The sequence below is a fragment of the Narcine bancroftii genome, chromosome 5 (genome assembly GCF_036971445.1).
Source record: "Narcine bancroftii isolate sNarBan1 chromosome 5, sNarBan1.hap1, whole genome shotgun sequence".
Classification (NCBI taxonomy): domain Eukaryota; kingdom Metazoa; phylum Chordata; class Chondrichthyes; order Torpediniformes; family Narcinidae; genus Narcine; species Narcine bancroftii.
In genome coordinates, this window is record NC_091473.1 from 170,871,609 (window position 1) to 170,890,658 (window position 19,050).

The 19,050-nt window shown below is 41.9% G+C and overlaps 1 protein-coding gene across 5 annotated transcripts in view; it reads left to right on the plus strand.

Moving 5' to 3' along the window:
• The window catches only part of LOC138764181 (FYVE, RhoGEF and PH domain-containing protein 3-like), a 243,352-nt gene that overhangs the window by 183,580 nt on the left and 40,722 nt on the right, over positions 1-19,050 (plus strand). For all 5 annotated transcript variants that reach the window (XM_069939738.1, XM_069939740.1, XM_069939739.1 and 2 more), the window contains 6 exons: positions 2,590-2,648; positions 11,555-11,701; positions 18,332-18,424; positions 18,509-18,588; positions 18,779-18,809; positions 18,911-19,015. In XM_069939738.1, coding sequence (XP_069795839.1) covers positions 2,590-2,648; positions 11,555-11,701; positions 18,332-18,424; positions 18,509-18,588; positions 18,779-18,809; positions 18,911-19,015 — 515 coding nt within the window. The remainder of the gene's footprint in view (positions 1-2,589; positions 2,649-11,554; positions 11,702-18,331; positions 18,425-18,508; positions 18,589-18,778; positions 18,810-18,910; positions 19,016-19,050) is intronic.

The following is a 19,050-nucleotide window of genomic DNA, read 5'->3' on the forward strand; positions in this document are numbered from 1 at the left end:
TAGCTTGTCTGGATGTCCCAGAGATTGATTCTGAAATTCTCGCTGATCATATTAATAAATAATCATAATGGGATCCTTTTAAGTAAGAGCTAAGTTTACAAATTATGTCAAATGTAATACAAATTAACAGTATTCTTATAAAAATGTCTGCAGGTAGCAATAATTAATTGGAAGCCTAGTTTAGCTAAAACCAATAAACATAATGGAATGAATAATATATCATTCAGATGAATAACTTAAAAGATCTGAGGATATTTTTCTACCAAACCATAAATGTTTCCCAGGAGATGATATGAAATGATCAAATTTAAATATATTACTGAGATATGTATTTGTGTAAGTGATGGACCCCAGGGAGATACTGTACAATTAGGATTTTAACCAGGCTAAAGAATATAGATTGGTGATGAATGTGGTTTAAGTTTTAAATAATGAATTGTGTATATGTAGGGAATCAAAATGGCCAGGTGATAATATGGGATAAAGATAATGTCACAAATAATTAGGCTGTGTACATTACAAAAGGGAGCTTCATCACAAAGTACAATTTAAACATTTGGTGAACAGATAAAATCTATTATTTGTTGAGCTTTGTAATAAATAAAATGGAGTTTTTGCAAATCTTTCACTTACCCATAGATTTTATCTTTCTTGAACTTAATTGATCCCCTGCTCTTGAAATAAGAGTTTACTCCTCCTACGCTTTATGAGGACACGTCGTATAGTTTATCAACCAATCCGTGCATGAGAATGGATAGTTGGATAAAATACCAGGGATGGGTTCGTCGATGTTCTTAATTCTCCACTGTGTCCCTTTCATACTAGTTTTTGCCTCCACTAACCTTACTTTGAAGTCCATTCCTATTATTGGTCATAGTGTAGAAAAAGAACATTCTGAAAAAAGAAAGGAAGATTTGCCTTTCACTTGTTGGTTTCGTTCTCACTTTGTCCTGTCGCTGGGAACTGCTTCATCGAGATTTTATCCAAAGTAGTGTTATCAAACCTTTTCGCTGCAGTTTTTAAAAAAATCATGGGTGTCAGCTGACAAAAACATTACCTTGATATTTTTAACTATCTATTTTGTCCAAATTGTTCTATAATTCTTGAACGGCTTCATTAGATCCTGCTGTATTCCATCCTTGACATTTATTTACAGATTTGGCAGGTTACACTGAACTTCTGAATCAAAGCTGATAATGTACGAGACAGGCTTCTGATCTGAAATGATTAGACTGGGTGCATGCAGAAGTTGAAGAAGACAATTAGTGCAATATATTAATTGATCATGCTAAAAAGGAAGTCATGTTTGTTCCTTAATCATAGAGGAAGTACTGTATAACAAAATGCCTAATAATTGTCAGGAAGAGAATGAAAAATGGTCACAGTAGTTCCTTAAAAAAGGATATTACGGATGTATGATTGTAATATTATATATAGAACATTACAGCCCCATACAGGGCCTTCAGCCCATGATATTGTGCCAACGTATATAAACCTACTCCACAACAAACTAATCCTTTCTTACCTCACACCCATAACCCTCTCTATTTTTTTTCCCCGTCCATGCCCATCTGGGAGTCTTTTAAATGTCCCTTTGTACCAACCTCCAACAGCAAGGCATTTCAGGCACCTACCACTCAATGCAAAAACCTACCTTTGACATCTCTCCTAAACATTCTTCCACACCTTAAACTCCTAGTGTTTGCTTATGTCACCCTAGGGAAAAGGTGCTGGCTCTCTACCCTATCTATAATCTTTCATCATCTGATATTGTCACCTCATCTTTCGTCACTCTAAAGAGAAAAGTCCGCGATCTGTCAATCTTGTTTCATGATACATATTGTCCAATTCAGGCAACTTGCTGGTAAATCTCCTCTGCACTCCCTCGAAAGCTTCTATAACCTTCCTGTAATAGTACAACTGAACTGAACACAATTCTCCAGGTGTGGTTTATAGAGCTGCAACATTACCTCATGGCTCTTGAACTCAATCCCCTGACTGACGAAAGACAACACAGCATATGCCTTCTTATTCCACCTGATCAACCTGTGTGACAATCTTGAGGCATCCAAGGACTTGGTCCCCAAGATCCCTCTGTTTCTCCACACTCTTAAGAACCCTGCAATTATCCTCCATCTTCAAGTTTGAGCTTCCAAAGTGCATCACTTAATTCTTTTGCATCTGCCACTTCTCCACCCAGCTTTGCATCCTGTCCATATCCTGTCGTATTTGTGTTTGCTAATGGTTTTCTGTGGTTTCTTTTGTTTGTCAATGTCCTTCTTATCTTAGGACTTAATATGCAGAGGTTTGGACAGATACTTCTGATAAAATAGCTCAGGATTTAAGTTTGTCTATGAGAATGAATAGTTGGATAAAATCTTGGGGGTAAATTAACCATTGTCCTTGAGCAGGTTGATGATTTAAACAAGGTAGGGAGAAATATTGGATAAAAAGAGGGGGAAAATCAATGCTTCGAGATCACTTTAAATGCATTAATAGTTTTAAAGGTTTGAAAATGTGGTTTTATGAACTGCAAATTTTACACCCTGTGGATTTTAATAACTGAATAGATCTTGTTTTAAATTTTAGAATCATTGGAGCTCATTTCAACTGCAGCTAACCATTCTAATGTGGCAATCAGGAAAATGGTGAGAAGATTTAATGTTTTGTCCATACTTAATGTGCTGTTCACTTCTCAACAACTAAGAGTGCTGTTGAAGCTAGATTGTTTATTATACATAGTCCATGCATTTTTTAATTTGTAACATTTGCTATTTTGATATTAAGAGCATAATTAATTCAAAGCAACATTCATTAACTCCCCATTTTTCGTTCTTCTCATTCTTTAAGCTATTGCCTTGTCTGGTTACACAAGTTCCCTTTCCTTCTTTTACAGGCATCTATTAATTCCAGTGACCAATGGGCAGACTAATTCTGTCTCTCTGTTCAGCAGCAAAGCAGATTTTGCATCACATTTTCTGAAATGTTTACAATCCTTTAATGTTTTATTACTGTGAAAGTGAATTATGTGCTTGGACCTCTTAGATTCCCAAAAATCTGGTTTTTTGATTGTACTAAGAATTCATGTCCTTTTTTAAAAAAAAAATCTAAAGCCAAGCTGTATCGTTATGGAAAACAAAACAAATGGTCCCCTTCCTGACTCCACTATCCCGCCTGTGGGCTTTACCCCTTGGCAGCCAACATTTTCTGTTTCAATACCACATTTAAAGACTTATTTCCTTCCCCTACACACATTAATGTCTCACTGCAACCAGATGCAAGACCAATAAATGATTGCTACATCCTGCAGATTATAAGCCGTGTATTTGGCATTTAGCACTGCAGCACAATTGCTGTCAAACTAGGCACTGATGAATCATGAGAAGTGGTAGGCAAAAAAAATGCACATTACTCCTTTAAAAGATTAAAGAGTCAAATCTGAATTCTCATTGTGTGCCTCGTCCATTCTCCTTTCTGAATTATGATGGTGACGCCAAGTGTGGCCTGAAATTGAAAAGATATTTTGGTCAATAATTTCTGTTTAATGAAAATTTAAAAAATTATTTTGATTAAATAAATTCTTTATGCATCAACTGTAAGCTTTTTAAAAACGTAGTACTTAAAGGTTCATTTTCGGCCTTTGTAAATAGTTACAAATAGTCAGAACTGGCAACTAAAAAAAACTAAATATTCCAGAATACAAATGTTTTAGATGTGATAGAACAGGGGGTAAAAAAGGGGGTGGAGTTGCTCTGCTTGTGAAGGAGGACATTACTGCCGTGAGGTGGCAGGATGGTTTGGAGGGATCGTCCAGTGAGGCTGTTTGGGTGGAATTGAGGGGTGGAGGAGGCATGAGGGTACTAATAGGAGTGTATTATAGACCACCAAATGGGCCAAGAAAATTGGAAGAACAAATTTGTAAGGAGATAGCATATATGTGTAATAAACATAAGGTAGTGATCATGGGAGATTGATTGGGATACCCATACAGTAAGAGGGCTGGATGGGCTAGAATTTGTCATATGTGTGCAAGATAGTTTTCTTAATCAATACATAGAGGAACCGACTCGGGACGGTGTAATACTGGATCTCCTGTTATGGAATGAGGTAGGTCAGGTGTCTGAGGTTAATGTTGGAGAATAAATTGGGTCTAGTGATCACAACTCTATTGGCTTTAGGGTAGTTTTAGGGAAGAGCAAAGAAAGGCCTAAAGTTGAGGTTCTGGATTGGAGAAAAGCAAATTTCGAAGGAATGAGAATGGCTTTGGGGAGTATTGAGTGAGACATGATTTTTTCAGGAAAGAATGTAAATGAAAAATGGAGAATATTCAAAGAAGAAATTTTGAGAGTACAGAGTAGATATGTCCCAGTGAGGATCAAAGGAAAGGCTGGAAGTCATAGGGAGCCTTGGTTTTCGAGGAATATTAGAAATTTGGTTAGGAGAAAGAGGGAGGTGTACAAGAGGTATAAACAGCAGGGTGATGAGAAATTCGAAGAGGACTACAAGGAGTGTAGAAAAAATCTTAAGGAAGAAATTAGAAAGGCCAAAAAGAGGCACGAAGAGGCTTTGGCAGGCAGAGTAAGAATAAATCCAAAGCGTTTCTATAGGTACATTAAAAGTAAAAGATTAGTGAGGGATAGAATTGGACCCTTTGTAGATAGGGAGGGTAGGCTGAGTGAGAAGTCAGAGGAGATGGGGGAAATTTTAAATTATTTCTTTTCCTCGGGAAAAAAATATTGTACCAGTTGAAGTAAAGAAAAATAGTGGGGAGGTCATGAATCATATAAGGATAACCGAGGAGGTAGTGATGGCAGTGTTAAAAAAGATAAAGGTGGACAAATCTCCGGGTCTGGACAATGTATTCCCAAGGACACTCAGGGAGACTAATGTACAGATAGTGGGGCCATTAACAGAGATAGTTAGGATGTCACTGGTCACATGGGTAGTGCCAGAGGATTGGAGGGTGGCTCATGTTGTTCCGCTGTTTAAGAAAGGGTCCAAATGTAAGCCTGGAAATTATAGACCTGTGAGTCTGACGTCTGTGGTGGGTAAGTTGATGGAAAGTGTTCTGAGGGATGGCATTTACAAATATTTGGAAGAACAGGGATTGATAGGTAGTAGTCAGCATGGTTTTGTCAGGGGTAGATCATGCTTAACAAACCTTATAGAGTTTTTCGAGGTGGTTATAAAAAAGATTGATGAAGGGAAAGCTGTGGATGTTGTCTATTTAGACTTTAGTAAAGCTTTTGACAAAGTTCCCCACAGGAGGTTAGGAAAAATGGTGGAAGCATTAGGTATAAATAAGGAGGTAGTGAAATGGATTCAGCAATGGTTGGATGGGAGGTGTCAGAGAGTACTGGTAGAAAATTGTTTGTCAAATTGGAGGCCGGTGACTAGTGGAGTTCCTCAGAGATCTGGTCCTGGGTCCACTATTGTTTGTTATATATATTAACGATCTGGAAGAAGGGGTGGTGAATTGAATAAGTAAGTTTGCAGATGATACAAAGATTGGTGGTATTGTGGACAGTGAGGAAGATTACCGAAGCTTAAAAAGAGATATAGGAAAGCTAGAGGAGTGGGCTGAGAAATGGCTGATGGAATTTAATACGGATAAGTGTGAAGTGTTGCATTTTGGAAAGGCAAATCTAAATAGGTCATATACATTGAATGGTAGACAATTGAGGAGTGCAGAGCAACAAAGGGATTTAGGAGTGATGGTAAATAGTACCCTCAAAGTTGATACTCAGGTAGATAGAGTGGTGAAGAAGGCATTTGGAATGTTGGCCTTCATAAATTGGAGTATTAAATTCAAGAGTTGGGATGTTATGATGAAATTGTACAAAACATTGGTGAGGCCAAGTTTGGAATACTGTGTGCAGTTTTGGTCACCAAATTATAGGAAGGATATAAACAAAATAGAGAGAATGCAGAGAAGGTTCACGAGAATGTTGACAGGATGTCAGGGTTTGAGTTACAGAGAAAGGTGGAGCAGCCTGGGACTTTTTTCTCTGGAGCATAGAAGATTGAGGGGGGATTTGATGGAGGTTTTCAAGATTTTAAAAGGGACATAGAGAGTCAACGTGGATAGGCTTTTTCAATTCAGAGTGGGGGATATTCAAACCAGAGGCCATAGTTTGAGATTGCAGGGGGAAAATTTTAAGGGGAACATGAGGGGAAATTTCTTCACGCAAAGGGTGGTTGGGGTGTGGAATAAGCTTCCGGCAGAGGTGGTTGAAGCAAGAACATTATTTACATTTAAGGAAAGACTGGATAATTATATGGAGGGAAGAGGATTGGAGGGGTATGGACCAGGTGCTGGTCAGTGGGACTAGGAGGGTGGGGATTTGTTCCGGCATGGACTAGTAGGGCCAAACTGGCCTGTTCTGTGCTGTATATGGTTATATGATTACTGTGAAAGTCATTGAAAAAGCTTTTAATTCATTAGTAGTTGTATTTCCTGATTCCTGCAGTACAGAATTCACAATGGTTATTTTTCCATTTTATTCCTCTTTTGTGAGAAATAATTCAAGGTAAGAAAAGGTGAAGATCATGAAATAGGATCTACAGTCCCCATTAGGATTCGAGATAAGAAACAGGACCTGGTGCAGATCAAGCCTGTGCATAGGATAATCCATTCAGAACATCTCAAAACATTTTATATCGACAAGAAGTACTTTTGAAGTGCAGACAGCCCCACTGGGGGTTGGGAATCCTGTTGTTCTGGGGTGATGAGTGAGCCATCTCTGGGACCTGCAGACTCTGCCACGAGAGGGGCAGGTAGAGATTGATGGGCTAATTGGATTGGATTATTGCAATGCATTTTGCTGTTTGTGCCTGGCCCTCCCCGTGATCTATTTTCAAGTCATTTCTGGTATGCAACTTTGTGGATGGTGATGTTCCTGTGAGTCTTCTATGCTGGTCCTCTCTGGTTGGAGAGGTTCTGATGGAGTAGGCCTGGCTAGTCACCGCGGAATGTTTTGCTGGGTGGGCTGACTTGTATGGATATTGATGAAATAACATTGGGGGAATTTGTGTTCATTTACTACCCAATGCTATGTGATATTAGATTCAAGTGAGGTGGCAAACTTAAAATGCCTTCTGAAGGATGTTGATCCATGTGACATGCATGGGGCACTGCCAGAGTGGGCAGAGTGCATCGTTGTGTGATTCGAGGTGTTGATGAACTGACCGTTTTCATGAGACACATTTACAACAATGTGAGCAACAGATTTGTACCCAGTTGAGATGGGAAATCAAGAAGGAGAAAAGAGCTCCTCAAGCTGCTTCCACAGAACTCTTTTTGACAGTAAGGTCTGGATTGTCTTGAATCTGCTGCTACTGGAATAAAATAAAATTGTTATTAAATGGAGTTTTTTTTTCCTCATTCAGTTGCTGCTATGGCCTCACTGCAAGGTATAACAGAAAGACCAAAATTAAAACAATTAAAAGTCGTGAATATGTCAAACCATCTTAAACATCAAGAAGCATCCCAAAGTACATTTTATGCCCGATGAAAGCATTTTCAGTTGGTTTTTGGCACCTGTTTCTCACGCCAGGGCATTTTTAAACCAGGAAAGAGATTATAAGCTAATATCAGATTATTATTATTTAACCCAGGATATTGCAAATAATACGCCAATGCACAAAGCCACTGCAAACTTCTGCTTCCTTGAGGGTTATGAGCTCAGCACCATGTTGAAGGGCTGTTCATTGGAACTAATATTTAGCTGCTGCTCGTGTTTTGCATATTGTGTCGTTATCTCTTCATGGGTCCTGTGACCAGATAACAACACAAGTCCTATGGGGGACTCTCTTTGCGCCTCTTTTTCTGTCTGTAAGGGGCGCTGGGCAATTTCTGCTGAATTCTTTGTCTGCCTTACAGTAGACCAAAGGAAATTTTGTGTAACATTATATTTTCTGTTTTGTGACATGACAATAAAAGAATCTTGAATAATCCTCTGGGGGAGAATACTGGGTAGCAATTCAGCCTAGAAATAGGCTCTCTACCCACCCAACACATTGCTGATTATTAATCTTTATTCCCATAGATAAGGATGAGATCATTTTAAATCTGCTAATTATTGAAGTTTAAGGCCAAAATTGCTGTTACCCATACTTGTTGCAGTCAAGGGCACTAGCTGCAGACTTTAATGGAATCCTGATCCAAGGTCGGAAAGTCCTGCTCGATAGCAGGTAGTGATCAGCAGGTCAGAATAAGTCCCGTTGACAAATTATCTGAAAGCCCCCACCTCCAGAATTAAGATTTATTGTCAGAGTACATACACGATTTCACATGTAACGCTGAGATTCTTTTTCCTGCGTGGGGGCAGAATTACCATCAATTGGTACACAGCGTTTACATGTAAATAAATAAAGAACTGTAAACAGATAGTAAATTTAAACAAACTGACTGTGTAATATAGAGAGAATAAAAACAAAAATCAATAAAGTGCACAAGTACAGTCCTTAATTGAGTTTGTTGTTGAGGAACCTGATGATGGAGGGGTAGCAGCTGTTCCTGAACCTGGTGGTGTGAGTTTTGTGGAGCCTTTACCTCTTTCCTGTGGCAGCAGAGAGAACAGAGCATGTGCTGGTTGGTGTGGATCCTTGATAATTGCTTCTGCTTTACGACGGCAGGATTCTTTGTAGATGTTCTCGATAGTTGGAAGGATTTTGCCTGTGATGTCCTGGGCTGTATCCACTACCTTATGGAGGGCTTAACACTCCGGAGTATTGATGTCCCCATACCAGTCCATGATGCAGCTAGTCAGCACACTTTCCACCACTTCTCTGTAGAAATTTGCAGGGTTTCTGGTGTCATACCAAACCTCCTCAAACTCCTGAGGAAGTAGAGACGCTGACGTGCTTTCTTCATGATGCCATTAGAGTGTTGGGTCCAGGAAAGATCCTCCGAGATAGTAACTTACCGTCTCCACCTCTGATCCCACAATGATCACTGGATTGTATACCTCTGGCTTTTCTTTACTGAAGTCAAAAATCAGTTCCTTAGTTTTGGTGACATTGAGTACATGGTTGTTGTTGGTGCACCATTCAGCCAAGTTTTCAAAGTCCATCCTGTCTGCTGTCTCATCCCCTTCATTTATACAACCCACTACCGTGGTATCGTCAGCAAATTTATAGATGGAGTTATTGTCATTCCGAGCCATACAGTCGTAGGTGTAAAGTGAGTAGAGCAGGGGGCTAAGAACACAGCCCTGTGATGCTCTGGTACTGATGGAGATTATGGATGAGAAGTTCTTACCAATTTTCACGGATTGTGGTCTGGAAGTGAGGAAATCCAGGATCCAATTACACAATGGGATGTTAATTCCCAGGACTTGGAGATCGGTGATCAGTTTGAAGGGATGATGGTGTTAAATGCTGAACTATAATCAATAAAGAACATCCTGATGTATGCATCTTTGCTGTCCAAGTGTTCCAGGACTTTGTGTAGGACCAGTGGCATCCACTGTAGACCTGTCCCTATAATAGGCAAACTGGAATGTATCCATGTCACTGCTCATACAGGAGCTGATGTGCTTTATCACCAGCCTTTCAAAACACTTCATCACTGTTGGTGTAAGTGCTACTGGTCGATAGTCATTAAGGCAGGTTACTGCCCTCTTCTTGGGCACTGGTAAGATTAACACTTGTTTGTAACAGGTGAGTACTACACCCTGCTGGAGTGAGATATTGAAGATATTCATGAATACATTGGTAAGTTGGTCAGCTCAGATTTTTAATACTTGGCTAGGGACTTCATCCAGGCTGATGCTTTCCTCGGATTCACTCTCCTGAAGGCAGCACACTTGTCATCCTCAGAAACGGACTGGATAGGATCATTATAGGAAGTGGGGGTGCGGACGGGTGGTCCTTCACGGCTACTGTCATCAAATCGGGTGTAGAAGGCATCGGGTTCCTCCAGGATAGAAGCTTTGCCATCTGCTACTTCACCTGATTTGGTTTTGTAACAGGTTATGACATTTAGGCCCTGTCACAGCTGTCAGGTGTCCCTTGAAGTTTCCATTTTCATCCGGAATCTCCACTTTGCTTGAGAGATAGCTTTCTGCAGGTCATACCTACTCCTGCTGCACTGATCTGGGATCTCCAGGTCATACCTACTCCTGTTGCACGGATCTGGGATCTCCAGGTCATATCTACTCCTGCTGTCCTGATCTGGGATCTCCAGGTCATACCTACTCCTGCTGTCCTGATCTGGGATCTCCAGGTCATACCTACTCCTGCTGCACTGATCTGGGATCTCCAGGTCATACCTACTCCTGCTGTCCTGATCTGGGATCTCCAGGTCATACCTACTCCTGCTGCACTGATCTGGGATCTCCAGGTCATACCTACTCCTGTTGCACTGATCTGGGATCTCCAGTCTTGATTGCCTGTGATCTGGCTCTCAGCAAGTTCTGGATTTCATTGTTCATCCAGGGCTTCTGGTTGGGTAAGACCCTGAATGATTTGGTGGGGAGACACTCGTCCACAGCTGTTTTGATAAATCCAGAAATGGTGATCAAAATTGTCAAGTATAAACACTCTTGAACATCAGGTACAATGAAACTTAAAACAATTAAAAGAATTTAAATTGTTAAAAATATAATACACTTGATATCCCTTTGAACAATAATATTATAATTTTATTGCACTAACTGCAACTGTGAACATTTATTTCTCCCTTTATTTATTATTTTTTTCTTCTGTCATAATTAAATTATAGATATTATTGGTGTATTTTACATACCTTTGCAGTTGCAGCAAGCAAGAATTCCACTTGTGTAAATGTCAATAAACTCTCATTCATTCATTAAACCAGTCTTAATTTAAAACCAAATGTGACCTTGGATTCTCATTGCCTTTGGTGGATTGGGCAAGTCTAACCAAGTGAAAGTTAGCACATATTGATGGAGAATTCAACACGCATATGTACGACCATTGTACTCAATGAGGAGTTCAGTATTCGTGTGCTTGTGGTACTTGGTCAGCACCTCTGGGATTTTAGCATTTACTGAGTGCCTAGCTTCCTCGCACTGTGGGTGTAATCACTTGTGATCTGGCAATGTCACTGCCAGTTCTGGCCCAGATCGAAGAATCTGGAAATTTGGGTGAGAAAAGCCTTAAAAGGATTTGTCCTTCAGGGCTGGTGCAGAACGGAAAATAATTAGGAAAAAAAATCAAGCCTTCAACTTCAAATACAATTGGCGCAAAACATTTTTTTTTGTCTTTGGAGATTTCAGTAAGCATCTTCTGAGAGTTAGAGCTCCATAACTTTGAAATAATCCATAGGATATTTGTCATTTTTAATAATTTTATAATCATTGCAAATAAAATTTGCAGAAATGATATGTGGTGTGAAAATAGCACCACTTTCCATGCCCAGTTTTTGGCATTCATGTGCTGTTCAAATATGAAGCAAAGTGCCCATGCACTGAAGTAACTTATGGAATTAATGTTAAAAAACTGTGTCATCTCATTGATCAAAAATGATAATGTCATAAACATATTATTTCAGCCACTGCCAAGATATTAAACAATTTTTAATCTGCAGGAAAAAATGAATAAACTACTGGAAGTATATGAAAGGCTTGGTGGTGAAGCAGATATTGTCAATCCAGCGAATGAACTTATAAAAGAGGGTCACATCCAGAAGCTATCAGCGAAGAATGGTTCAGCTCAAGATCGATACCTGTTTCTGGTAAGCCAACTGAATCTCATCATAAGATTTTAAAAAGGTCATCTTCCCAACTCCCACCCTATGGATTAGCAGTTAATATTTATTCCTTCATAAATAAGTTAATGAAGTTCTGAGTTACCATTATTTTTGTTATTCCACACCACTAGAGATGTCATATTGATGTCTTTCTGCCTTGCTACTTAAGTACAAGATTCAATATTTTGGGACAACCTTAATTTCCCCTCCCTGAAACTGATAGTCATCCATTTTCTACTCTGGGGAAACATTTTGTTATACTCCAGTTCTCACTGTTGTTGATTTATTATAACCAAACAGCATAAACGCATTTGGGGAAAGTCGTAAAATGAAGTTTCCTTTTGTAACTTCTTACTTATATTTTTGTTACAGGAAACTAATCAGTGTATAACTGAAAAAGAATGGGGCATTAACCCAGAAATGTATGAGAATGTAAAATAGTTCTGGTCAGTTAAGCTGAATCAAATAAAATCCTACTCTTTGAGAACAAGTATTGTACCCAGTATGAGGGAAGAATTGTCCAGACTATTGAATCGGGCTCAAGTTCGGGTTATCTCCAAAAACCCCTTGTCCCAGAACAAATGAATACCTATGACCTTGAATAATAAGACCCTGGATACCTGGTGCCGGAAGGGGATCAGGTGTATCAAGGATTGTTATGAACAGGGGCAGCTCAGGTCATTCGAACAGCTGAGAAATAAATATGATTTGCTGAATAAAACTTTCTTCTGCTATCTTCAGCTTAGATCTTTCTTAAGGGATGACTTGGGGCTGTCTATGGCCCTGCCTGTGTGTAGTGACATGTAGACACTAATTTGAAGGGGGAATGCATGTAAGTTTATCACTATGATGTATTTCCTACTCCAAAGTGAGGGCCTGAAGCCGAGCTTACACAAATCAAGGGAAAGGTGGGAGACGGATTTCCACGACAATCCACGAGTGGTGCTGGTCAGACCTAGGTCAGGACAGCAAGATAGCAGTCATTAATGCCAGGTACAGACTGGTGCAATACAATTTCCTGCATCAACTATACCTCACATCACAAAAATCACATAAATCTAAATCAAAAATCTCAGAAATATGCTTTAGGCATGGTGTGGAGATTGGAACCTTTCTCCATTCAGCGTGGCTGTATACAAAGGTGAGATCCTTCTGGGAGGATATGGGGACATTCTGAAAAAAATTACTAAAGTGGATTTTCCACAGGGATCTGGAATTGTACCTTCTGGGGAACATGATGGACATCCTTCTGAATAAAGGAAAGGCAACAATCCATGCCAGTAGTGGAATGATTGAGAAAAACGAAGGGGGTTGTGACACAGATAACGTGTATTTTGTTCCTTATGGTTTTTATTTATTTGGGTTTTTCTTAAGTTCCTTTTAGGGTCTATGACTTTACAGTAATTTATCTTTTGTGTTTGTTTAATTTATATAATCTTCTTGTGGTATTAGGGTTTGGGAAAGATGGGAGTGGGGCGGGGGGGGAAATAAACCATTCATGATTCAATTTATTATCGTAGTAATAAAACAGTGTCCTATTACATGAAATTTCATTTGGCCCTGACCCTCCAAACAGCATTTGGACCCAACGATGACCGACCCAAGCCCGCAGAATACAGTTTCACTGAAACTACCAACTTTCTAGACCTCCACTGCAGGTCTGGTTTGAACAGGAGGAAACCCAATTCCAAGTCAGGCAAATTGTCTCAGTCGTCGCAATTTCACTCAACCAGGAAACAGCAGGCCGAATCATAGACTTCCTACCCCAGCCACTGGTTGTGGACAGGTATGAAACAATCAATGTGCTCATGATCCTCACTTTTGACCTCTCCCGCCGGGAACGCACAGTGCGGTTACTCCACATGGACGGCCTGGGCGACCGCGTGCCATCAGCCTTAATGAATGAGATGCTGGCACTAGCAGACAGCCATAAGTCATGTTTACTGTTCATACAAGTCTTTCTTGAGCAGATGCCAGAAGATATCTGCCCCCTCATCGCTGACGACGAGGTCAGTGACCCAGGCAAAGTTGCGGCCTGCACAGATATCCTGTGGCACATCAAGCAGCATGGCGGGGCCTCCATCGACCAGGGCCTTCCCCATGCCACCAACAAACCCAGTGATGCCCGCAGCGGGGAGCAATCCTGGGTCAGACTGTTGCTTGTTTTTACCACCAAAATTGGGGTTCAGGAACCCACTATTCTGTTCCGGGAAATGCCGGGGCTAGCCCTCACTAATGGTGATGGCGGCTGGCCACCATGATAGCCTCCTTTACAATGGGACCAACACTCCAGGTGAAAGTTCCTCGTAGACGCAGGGGCTGAGGTTAGTATTTTGCCCACGTTGAGCCATAATACCTGCCCCAGGAAGTCAGGAGTGGTGCTCACCACTGCCACCAACAGCAGTATTCGCACATGTGACATGCAAACCATCCCACTACAGTTCAGTTCCAGCCATTTCATCTGGTCGTTCACAGCCTTTATTGGGTGTAGATTTCCTCTGGGGACACTGACTCCTAGTGGACCTCAAGGGACAGCACCTAGTGAATGCCAAGTCCTTCCAGACCTTCTCTCTCGACGAAGCCAAGTTACCGATCCCACACCTGGACTCTGTCACCTTGTCAGGCAACAAATTTGGCAGAGTTTTAGTGGAGTTCCTGACCATTATTACACTGCAATTCTCCACAGACGCCGCTAAGCATGGTGTATAGCACCACATTCCCACTCAAGGACCACCGCTACACGACCAGACATGCAGGTTCCTGCCCAACAAAATCCACCTCGCCAAGGAATTGTTCAGTGAAATGGAGGCAATGGGGATCGTCCGGCACTCAGACAACCCGTGGGCCTCTCCACTGCATATGGTGCCCAAGTCAGCTGGAAGATGGAAGTCATGTGGTGACTACAGAAGGCTCAACAACACTACCATGGCAGACCGCTACCCAGTGCCCCACATTCATACTTTATGGCCATTTTGCATGGGGCACGCATCTTCTCCAAGGATGACCTGGTCCGTGGGATTCACCAGATTCCTGTTGTGACAGAGTATATAGAGGTGTTTGGGAGATAAATTGGGAAAGGTTTGTGAGAGCAGGTCACACACAAACACTTTAAAACAGAATTTTTGCAGGAGCTTTTGAAAGAATACTCAGAGTCTCATAATGGACCGTTATTTGCAAAAGGCAACAAATGTATCAACAGGCAGTAGCAGCTTTGTCTGGAAAAGAGCATTTACTGTCTGGAAGGTCATGTGATCTTTGCAGGCAGAAAACTGAGGAAAAAGCCAGCTTTGCTCTCAGAGAGGAAGGAGTGAAAGAGAGGAAAGACACAGATGTCAGTTCCAGAGGGACAAGCTGGCTAGCTTTGGAAGATGGCCTGGCCAAAGGAGAGGACTGGCTGTCCGGTGTTTCCCTTGGAATAGGAGAAACAGAAAGGAACTCTGTGGTAACCTGAAAGAAAGAGGTTATCATCTGGAGAACCCTGAAGGGGGCATTTTCACAGCAAGACACTAGAGTGGCTGATTAAAAAGGAATCAGTTGTGGATGTCCTGGAACAAGAAAAACTCTCTCTCTGAAAACCAACAAGAACCGTCCTGAGTGGTAACCATCTACCTGTTAAGCACCAAAGCCTAGTGAACTTTATTAATGCTAACTTCTGTGCACAGTACAAGAATTGCCTGCAACCATTGGGATTGGACTGTGAACCAAAAAACTTTGCTGAACTTATACACAAATTTCACACACATGCGCTGAGAATTAGAAGGGGGTTAAGTAGGTTAAGTGAGTCAATAGAGATAAGTTAAAGTTTGATTCCGTTTTCATGTTCAAAAATAATTAAAAGCAACTTTTGTTTAAGTAACCCTTTGTCATGGTGCATTTCTAATGCTGCTGGGTTTTTTGGATCCCTGGACTCGTAACACTGTCAACCTCAGCGATGTCCACAAGAAGGCCCTTATCACCCAGTTCAGCCTATTCGAGTTCCTATGGATGCATTTCGGACTCAAGAATGCGGCACAGCCATTCCAGTGGCTCATGGACTCGGTGGGGCACGGATTGCATTTTGTCTTCATGTACTTAGATGATATCCTGATCACCAGCTGCTTGCACCAAGAACATTTGACACACCTGCACCAACTCTGCCACTGCCTGAGTGAATTGATGGGGCCATCAACCCTGTGAAGTGCCAGTTTGGGCTGTGGACCATTGATTTCCTTGGGCACTGCATTGACTAGCATGGAGCGGTTCCCTTGCCAATGAAAGTCAAAGCCATACACCAATTTACCAGGCCCAGTACAGTCAAGGGCCGACAGGAGTTTGTGGGCATGATCAACTTTTATCACCTATTCCTACCATCAGCGGCCTGAATCATGCAAATCCTGTTCGGCCTGATATCTGGCAAGGCAAAGGAAATCACTAGGACACGGAGCCAGCGGCGGCTTTCTAGCAGGCCAAGGACTCCCTTGCAAATTCCACCCTCCTGGTGTACCTGTGGGTGGATGTGCCCAAGCACTCATGATTGACGACTTCAACTCAGCAGATGGCGGCGTGCATAACAACTAATTGAGGGCCAGTAGAAACCACTCACATTCTTCAGCCGACACCTGCGTCCCCCGGAGCTGAAATACAGTGCCTTCGACAGGAAGCTGCAAGCTCTCTACCTCACAATCCAGCACTTTCGGTATTCCTTGGAGGGGCAGGAGTTCACGGTCTTCACAGACCACGAACCTCTCACCTTCGCATTAGCCAAAGTGTCGGCACGGCAGCAACACCAACTGTCATACATCTCGGAGTATACATCCACCGTCAAACACATCTCCGGGAAAAACAACGCTGTGACCGACACACTCTCTCGCACACCTCCATCCACCCGGTGCATTTTCCGTCCACAGGGTTGGACTACGTGGTGCTCACCGAGGCACAGAAGCTGGTTGAAGAAGTGCCGGCCTACCGCACCATATTCTCGAGCCTGCAACTTGAGGACATCCCCATCGGTCCAACAGGCAGCAAGCTCCTCTGTGATGTGTCCACCAGCCAACCCCAGCCTATCATTCCAGCCACTTGGAGGCGTCACATTTTCGATGCACTACATGGTTTGGCCCATCTGTCCATTCAGGCAACCGTCCGACTGGTGGTGGATAGATTTGTTTGGCATGGCCTACGCAAGCACGCAAGTAGTGCCAGACCTCCAAAGCTCAGAGGCACGTGAAGGCCCTCCTTCAACTTTCCAGCCGATGCACAGGAGGTTTGAGCATGACCACGTGAACATCGACGGTCTGCTGCCAGACTCTCGAGGGGCAAGGTACCTGTTAACCATAGTTGACAGGATCACCAGGTGGGCAGAAGCCGTACCGCTTGCTGACATGTCCACAGAGTCCTGCGCCAGACCCCTCATTATAAGCTGGGTTGCACATTTCGGTGTGCCTGCCAACATCACCTTAGACAGAGGGTCACAGTTCACGTCCAGCCTATAGTCGGTGCAGGTACAGCCACTTGGGCCTACCATCTGCAGTCCAATGGCCTTGTAAAGCATTTACACTGGCACCTGAAGGCAGCCCTCAAGCCTCTGAGGCCTGGATTGGGTGGACGAGCTCCCATGGGAGCTTCTTGGCATCCACACAGTTCCCAAAGAAGACTTAGCCATGTCATCGGCAGAATATGGTATAAGGTGCCCCACTGACAGTTCCAGGCGAGTTTGTGCCAGTGGCCCTAGGCACTGTGGAGACACCGCAGCAGTGTTCACAAGACTCCAAGATAAGGTAGGAATACAAGCTCCTGTCCCAACCTCATGCCATGGCCCGACACCTTCCTTTGTCCCCAAAGAGCTTCGGGACTGCTACTATGTTTTTATTCGCAGCGGAATGCATCGGACTCCACTACAGCAGCCGTACAAGGGCCTATACTAGGTGATGCATCGGAATGGAACCACGCGCATCCGCGATGTGAGCAGCCATGAGGAGACCTTCACCATTGACTGCCTCAAGCCGGCGCACCCCCTAGACCTGGTACTCCCTGTGACTGTGGCACTCCTACGCCAACGAGGTCAGCCACCCAAATGGACTAAAGAGGTGTTGACCATGGACTCCACACCTCCTAATGTTGGTTCTGAGGGTGGGGTCATGTGGCGGCTTGCCTATGCTCACAGAATCACGGGCAAGTCCACAGCAGATCTGACTGGGAGAGCTCCAGGGGCAGGGAAAGCCCACAGCCTAGCGGCTGACGTCAGTTCCGTCCCGCAGGTCACGGCAACTGCTGGGAGAGGGTTCTTAGGTGTGCAGCCTTTGAATCAGTAAATCAGTTGGTTCAACTCACCTTCAACTCTGCAGCACAGTTAACACAACTACAATGGCACAACTTATTGTTTTGTAATATATTGGATTTTTTTAATGGCTTTATAGATTAATTTACAAGTTAAACAGCTTGATACCAAGACTGCTTCAATGATTTATTGAACTTTTCCTAAGTCCCATCTATTATACCTATTACTGAAATGGAAATTAAAGTTGTTTTGTATTAATATTGTAAATTATTAGTTGCCATCTTGAGACCTCAATAGTCTGTGCAATATAAATAGATTAAAGGAGATGGACACAGTTTTAAATTAACTATTTTTCCATTTAGTTCAACAATATGGTTCTTTACTGCGTGCCAAAGCTTCGACTGATGGGACAGAAATTCAGTGTGAGGGAAAGGATTGATATTGCTGGAATGCAGGTTTGTGATATCATTTATTTTTCCAAAATATTTCACAGAACATTTGTTGTTAGGATGTTTGGAATAACTGAAACTCTTTTTCAGGTCCAAGAAATTATGAAATCGAATGTAACTCATACATTTACAATAATAGGAAAGCAGCGATCTCTTGAACTTCAAGCAAGGTACATGAACATTTTTAAAACTATCATTATGTTTATTCTGGTTAAATTTCCTGTTTGTTTTTCAAACAAATGTGCGTTTGATGTGAAATATATGAAATTAAGGTTTTTAATGCATGTTGAAAGCCATGATTTGAACAAAAAGGGCATGACTTGTCAGTGTAATTAATTTACAAAAATGTTAATTTTTCAGGACTGAGGAAGAAAGGAAAGATTGGTTTCAGGTACAGGATGAATAGCAAAAGATTTTGTTTTTACTTTGTATTTCTTTTGATTTCAGAATGAATTGTTAACGATCATAAAAGCACTGTCATTTTTTAAATAGGTTATCCAAGCTACAATTGAAAAGCACAAGCAAAACAGTGAGACTTTCAACAAGGCTTTCAATAGTTCTTTTTCAAGGGATGAGGAAAATCCTCCAGATTCCCCTGTAAGTACAAGAGGTTTTTGAGGATTCTATGTTTG